The sequence below is a fragment of the Grammomys surdaster genome, unplaced genomic scaffold (assembly GCF_004785775.1).
Source record: "Grammomys surdaster isolate TR1022 unplaced genomic scaffold, NIH_TR_1.0 330, whole genome shotgun sequence".
Classification (NCBI taxonomy): Eukaryota; Metazoa; Chordata; class Mammalia; order Rodentia; family Muridae; genus Grammomys; species Grammomys surdaster.
Window position 1 is genome coordinate 1,082,002 of NW_021604749.1, and position 6,000 is coordinate 1,088,001.

Below are 6,000 nucleotides of genomic sequence, written 5' to 3' on the forward strand. Positions count from 1 at the left end.
GTGGTTAAAGACACATAACCATTCAAGGCTCCTACAATGGGTGCTGTGAATCCAAAGTCAGGTCCTTGTGCTTGTGGTGCATCTCTCACTCTTCCCCACTGAGCCATCTCTTTAGCCTGAGGTGTGTGATCATGAACAAAGTTTTAGAACCTTCCGCACCTTGGTTTCTTTATCACTAAGATGGAAGGATCATAATAACAGCAACACACATATGGCAGGGCTGGGGCGGGTTAATGAGCCAATCTGGGGAGGATAGTTCAGCCATCCATCATGGGATATATGCTTGCTAACTCTGGTTATAGGTAGACTGGGCACTAAGTAGAAGATGGCCCATAGGTCTGGCCTTAAGGGCTTGCAGTGGCTTTCAGGGAAGGTGTGGTGGGGCAAGTGGGCTCACCTGGAAGCGATGGAAGTCCTGAGGCTTGAAGTCATTGGGAGAGCAGCCGCACCAGTCCACGATATGCTTGTACTGGCACTTGCAGCCCAGCTTGCGGTTCCAGTTGGTGATGCGCAGGTTGTTATCCACCATGGTGTCGCAGTGGGGGCTGTTCTCCAGGACCGTGTGGAAAAAGGACTGCAGGGGAGAAAATGGTTACTGAGAACCCAGTAACACAACCAAGTATGTCAGATTGGCATGTGCTTCCTGAGGATCATCAAGCACAAAGAGCTCCCAGGACACCAATATTAAGTCACTCAGTGGGCACTCAGTGTCAGCTGCCAGGCCAGTCCACTCAGGGTACAGATGTCTATTCAATCTTCACTGACTAATTCTACCTTTAAATCCATTGCCTTAAACATCCCTTCACTAGTACCTAAGATCTGATATGAAGATACCTGTCTATTATCTCCTAGGACATCTGTTGTCTGTTTAACCAATAGGGAGAGTTTCTGAGGATGTGTCAATAGATGGGATCAGGGGCAAACACGGGGGACAGCTTCCCCAGGAAACTATAGGCTGTAAGGATTCTTGCTTCCCAAAAGCCAGACTGGAAACCAACAGGTTAGGTCTGATAGAGATTTGCAACCATATCCAATGAGCTGGGATTTCACCTCTGGATGAGGAGGGCCAGGCTCATGAGGTCATCTATACACTGCAACTACAGTGCAGGGAAGGGCAGGGTGACAAACCAAGACCGATCACTTTCACTACAACACAAGAAAAGGTGGGTGAGAGAGATGCTGCCATTGGTAGTGCTGGTACCAGGAACCACTGCACTAAGGCAGTGTGGCTAGAGCTGGAGTTGGGGCTGTGCGTGCTGTCCATGGTGCTTATTCAGGAACCGCTGAACTCACAACCAGGTTAAATGGGAATTGGGGGTGGGGGCGTGAGTTGTCTCCTGTCCATGGTACTGAACCAGGAGCCCATATAACACAAGGTGGGCTGCGTGCTTTCTGTGGTAATGAACCAGGACCCAAGGTCTTTTGCTAATTGTAGCACTCTTGGTCATTTCTTCCAAGGACTCTAATAGAAAGGTAATGCCTGGAGGAAAAGGAGACAGGGTGCTTGGCTAGAGCCACTGAGATGCTAAGAGAGAGAAAGGAAAAAGATTTCTGTTTCAACACATTTTATAACAATTTCTGCCAACCAGAGAATACATTTTCTTCTGGGTTCTGGTCCCCTAGGGGAAGCTGTTGGGGGATATGTGTCTGACTGGAAGATTTATGGATACAGCCTTTAGATTTCTTCTAAGCCCTGGCGTTGTCTCGGAAAAAACAAGCAGGCAGACACAGCACAATGGAGGAAGAGGGTCTCAGTTAGAGGGACTGGTGCTGAGGCAGGGGTCTTAGTGCTGAGGCAGGGGTGGGGAAGTGAGTGCATTGGGTACCTGTGGCATGGCTGGCATACCGCTGAGAACCTCAGAACTCCTGGAGACTCTCCTCTAAATGGGTGGATGGGCAGAATGAAGCACCACCTGCCACTCAAGGCCACTCACTTGCCTTCCTGTGATGCTAATGACATTGTCAGGGGACCTGAATTTAAACTTGAATTGTCTACAAGCTCACAGATGCACCTCTCTTCCATCAAGCAGTGGGGAAAAGTACCCAATTACCAATTGCCCTGTGTCCTTTATAACGATGCAAAAATTCCCTGCAAGATAATGGATGAGGAGGTTATCAGAATGGAGAGAAAAGGTGATTTTCACTGAAATAGGATTAAAAGCTGATGACTTAACATGTGTGCAGAATAGTAAAATCTGACTCTGGGAGGTTGGGCTTCTCACAGTGAGGTGTGTGGATAGCTAGGCCTCTTGGAAGCTGGCCCCTGGGCTGATAATTCACGGGAACCATCCACAGAGATGCATGGTCTGTTCCAGGCTGTGTGAACAGAGCTTGAGGCTCAGCAGGGGTGAAGCAGAGAACCACACATGAGCAATGCATCAGGCTTCTTGGAAACAGAACAAACACTGTTGTTTTCCTGGGGTTAGAAGTTAGGATAAAATTGGGCTGGAGGTCAAGAAGATGAAGATAGAAGCTCTCAGCTCAGATCTGAGAGAAGGCAACGTCTAGCATGTGGCCAGCAGCAAATCAGGATGTACCAGGCTGTTTTTGAAAAGTCTGGAGCCTTATACAATGGGGGCTGCACCTTGATGTCACAGAAAACTCAGGGGCTTGTTTCCCATGCTCCACAGGAAGGGCTGAGCCATCATGGCTGGCAATGGAGAGGGCCGGTGAAAGAGATCCCATTTGGCTGTCTTGGGGCAATTTTGGATTAGGGATGTGTGTGTGTGTGTGTGTGTGTGTGCAATGAAGACAGCACTATCAGGGATTGACAGGAGCGACAGAACTGTATTCAAATGAGAAAAGGGATTACTGGTGCTGAAAACGGTTATTACTTTACTGCATGATTGATGACTGGAAGTGTGATGTGGCTGTGTCCTGCAACTGTTAGCATGCACCGCACAGTTCCAGGGTGTTGTCAACAGTCAGAGGGCCTGCAATTCTAACGCTTTTTTATTTTTTGCTGCTGCAAATAGCAGTAATATCTTTTTCTAAAAAAATCAGAATATTGGATTTTTTTTTCTATAATGAATAGGAGCTGAGTGCTTTGAACAAGGGCTGTTTATTTTTTGTTTTTGTCTTTGTTTGTACTTTGCACTCACAGAGACCATGCAGGCTGAGGGTAGCATCCTCATGTGTACTACAGTTCTTGCTATGAGGTCAAGGTCTGCAGGGATCTCCAGCACTGTCTGGTAGTTTGGAGGACAGGGTCACATTGCCAAACGTTCACTATCTGCTAAGGCTACACCTAGCTCTTGTTCTCTTTCCTGCCCTGAATCTTTCCTGGAACTCACCTCAGCAGGGAGGAGGGTATAAGAGTAGAACTGCTTCATCTTGGTCACCAGGTCATCCGTAGAGAATGCCACATACTCTACGAACTTCCGGTTTAGCAGGAACCAATCAGAGCCGCCATCCACAGCAATGCCCTCTGGGATCCGCCGGTCCCCCAGGCGCCACATGTGTGTATCACACTCCAGGAAGAGACGGTCCAGGCCCTGCTTCCGGATGAACCTGGGTGAAACAAATTGGCCTTGAGGACCTGGTTAAGAGAGATCTTCCCAGAGCTTCAAGACAGTATTCTGGTAGCCACTACATTTACTGAGCACTTCCTGTGTGCTCCTCTGAGCTGGAGATGTCATGCTGAGTCTACCTCTTGTTCCTCTGGAGTGAGGCAGGGCATAGCACCTATGGGGCAGAAATCACTCTTGCCCTATTGGACAGAACCAGTGAGCCTCGAGCAGCTACCCAGCAACTCCAGCCTTGTCTCTACTTTTCTAGAAATATCTCCCAATAGCCTTTTAGAGGTTGCTGTGGTAGTTTGATGAATGAATGCAGATCAAGGGTCCTCATCTTAGGACAGTGCTATGAAATTCTTTCACACACAAAGACACACACGCATACACATACACACACACAGAGACATACATACAGAGAGAGAGAAACACAGAAACATACACACACACACACAGACATACATACAGAGAGAGACACAGAATCACACACACACACACACACACACACACACACACGCACTGACATAACTCAGTACACAGTTGTTAGAAATGCTTGCATAACATGCATGAAGCACTGGGATTCAATCTCTAGTATCACAGAAACCCGACTGGCATGGTGGCACATGCCTATCTTCTTAGCCCTCAGGAAATGGAGGCAGGAGGAACACACACACCCCAAATTCATATTCCTGGATGCCTGCATGTTGGGTGTGTCCTTGGGATGTAAGCTCCATATGGATTCCTAGCTCATTACAGTAAGGACCATCCTTCCTTCTCCTTAATCCCCATGAGCATCTGGAACAATGCTTAGCACATGGTAGGTGTTCAATGAAGACTTTTGTGAATAAACCAAAAGTTCAGGAGAAACCTTGCTTATAGCTCTGCTATAAAATCCAGAACAAATCCATGATGCATTAGTATTAATGTGTATATTTTTTTAATTAGATATTTTATTTACATTTTAGATGTTATCCCCTTACCTGATTCTTCCCCCCACCCCGGAACTCCCTATCCCATCACCCCTCCCCCTGCTTCTCTGCAGATGTGCCCCTACCTACCCCCTCCCACCTCCCCACCCTCGAATTCTTCCACACACAGCATCCAGCCTTCATGGGACCAAGGATCTCCTCTCCCACCTATGCCCGACAGGGACAACCTCCCTTACATATACAGCTGGAGCCATGGAACCCTTCCTAAGTGCTCCCAGTCTGGTGGTTTAGACCCTGGGAGCCCTGGTTGGTTAATATTGTTGCTCTCCTCATGGGGCCACAAACCCTTTCCGCTCCTTCAGTCTTCACTCTAACTAAGATCTGTATGACAAGAACTTCAAGTCTCTAAAGAAAGAAATCGAAGAAGATCTCAGAAGATGGAAAGATCTCCCATGCTCATGGATTGGCAGGCCATCTTGCCAAAAGCAATCTACAGATTCAATGCAATCCCCATTAAAATCCCAACCCAATTCTTCACAGAGTTAGAAAGAGAAATTCTCAAATTCATTTGGAATAACAAAAAACCCAGGATAGCGAAAACTATTCTCAACAATAAAAGAACTTCTGGAGGAACCACCATCCCTGAGCTCAAGCTGTACTACAGAGCAATAGTGATAAAAACTGCATGGTATTGGTACAGAGACAGGCAGGAAGATCAATGGAATAGAATTGAAGACCCAGAAATGAACCCACACACCTATGGTCACTTGATCTTTGACAAAGGAGCTAAAACTGTCCAGTGGAAAAAGGACAGCATTTTCAACAAATGGTGCTGGTTCAACTGGAGGACAACATGTAGAAGAATGCAAATCAATCCATTCTTATCTCCTTGTACAAAGCTCAAGTCTAAGTGGATAAAGGACCTGCATATAAAACCAGATACACTGAAACTAATAGAAGAGAAGGTGGGGAAGAACCTCGAATACTTGGGCACAGGGGAAAAGTTTCTGAACAGAACACCAATGGCTTATGCTCTAAGATCAAGAATTGACAAATGGGACTTCATAAAATTGCAAAGTTTTTTTTTTCTCAACTCGGCACTTGAGTTGAGCATGCTTGCCAAATACCCCACCACTGAGCTGTAGTCTCTGTTCATAGCTGCTTCTCAATTCACACATTCTACATGGGTTTGTAAAGTATTTTGAAAAATATTACAAATTAGGATCTTTGGGGAATTTCATTAACACATTAAATGACAAGATGTGGTGACATTCTGCCATGTCTAACAATTACTTTTGTGGAATTAGAGGACATAGATTATGCCTTGAGGCATGTACCCCAACTATAGCATGATAGGAGAGCTTGTCATTCCAGTCTGTGGCTAATTCAGTGACCACTGGTGTGGACATGGCTTGATACGTACATGATCTCAGGCTGTATTTGCTGGAAATAAATGAAAGGACCTTCCCACACAGACACAAAATTGATACCCCTGGCTTTTTTTGTAATAGAACACACACACACACACACACACACACACACACACACACACACACACA

General features: G+C 46.2%; 1 protein-coding gene across 1 annotated transcript in view; it reads right to left on the reverse strand.

The window, feature by feature from the left end:
• The window catches only part of Xylt1 (xylosyltransferase 1), a 288,836-nt gene that overhangs the window by 28,918 nt on the left and 253,918 nt on the right, over positions 1-6,000 (reverse strand). The window contains exons 7-8 of the mRNA XM_028778238.1: positions 3,294-3,510; positions 398-574 (exon numbers count right to left, since the gene is read on the reverse strand). Of these exons, the coding sequence (XP_028634071.1) occupies positions 398-574; positions 3,294-3,510 (394 nt within the window). The remainder of the gene's footprint in view (positions 1-397; positions 575-3,293; positions 3,511-6,000) is intronic.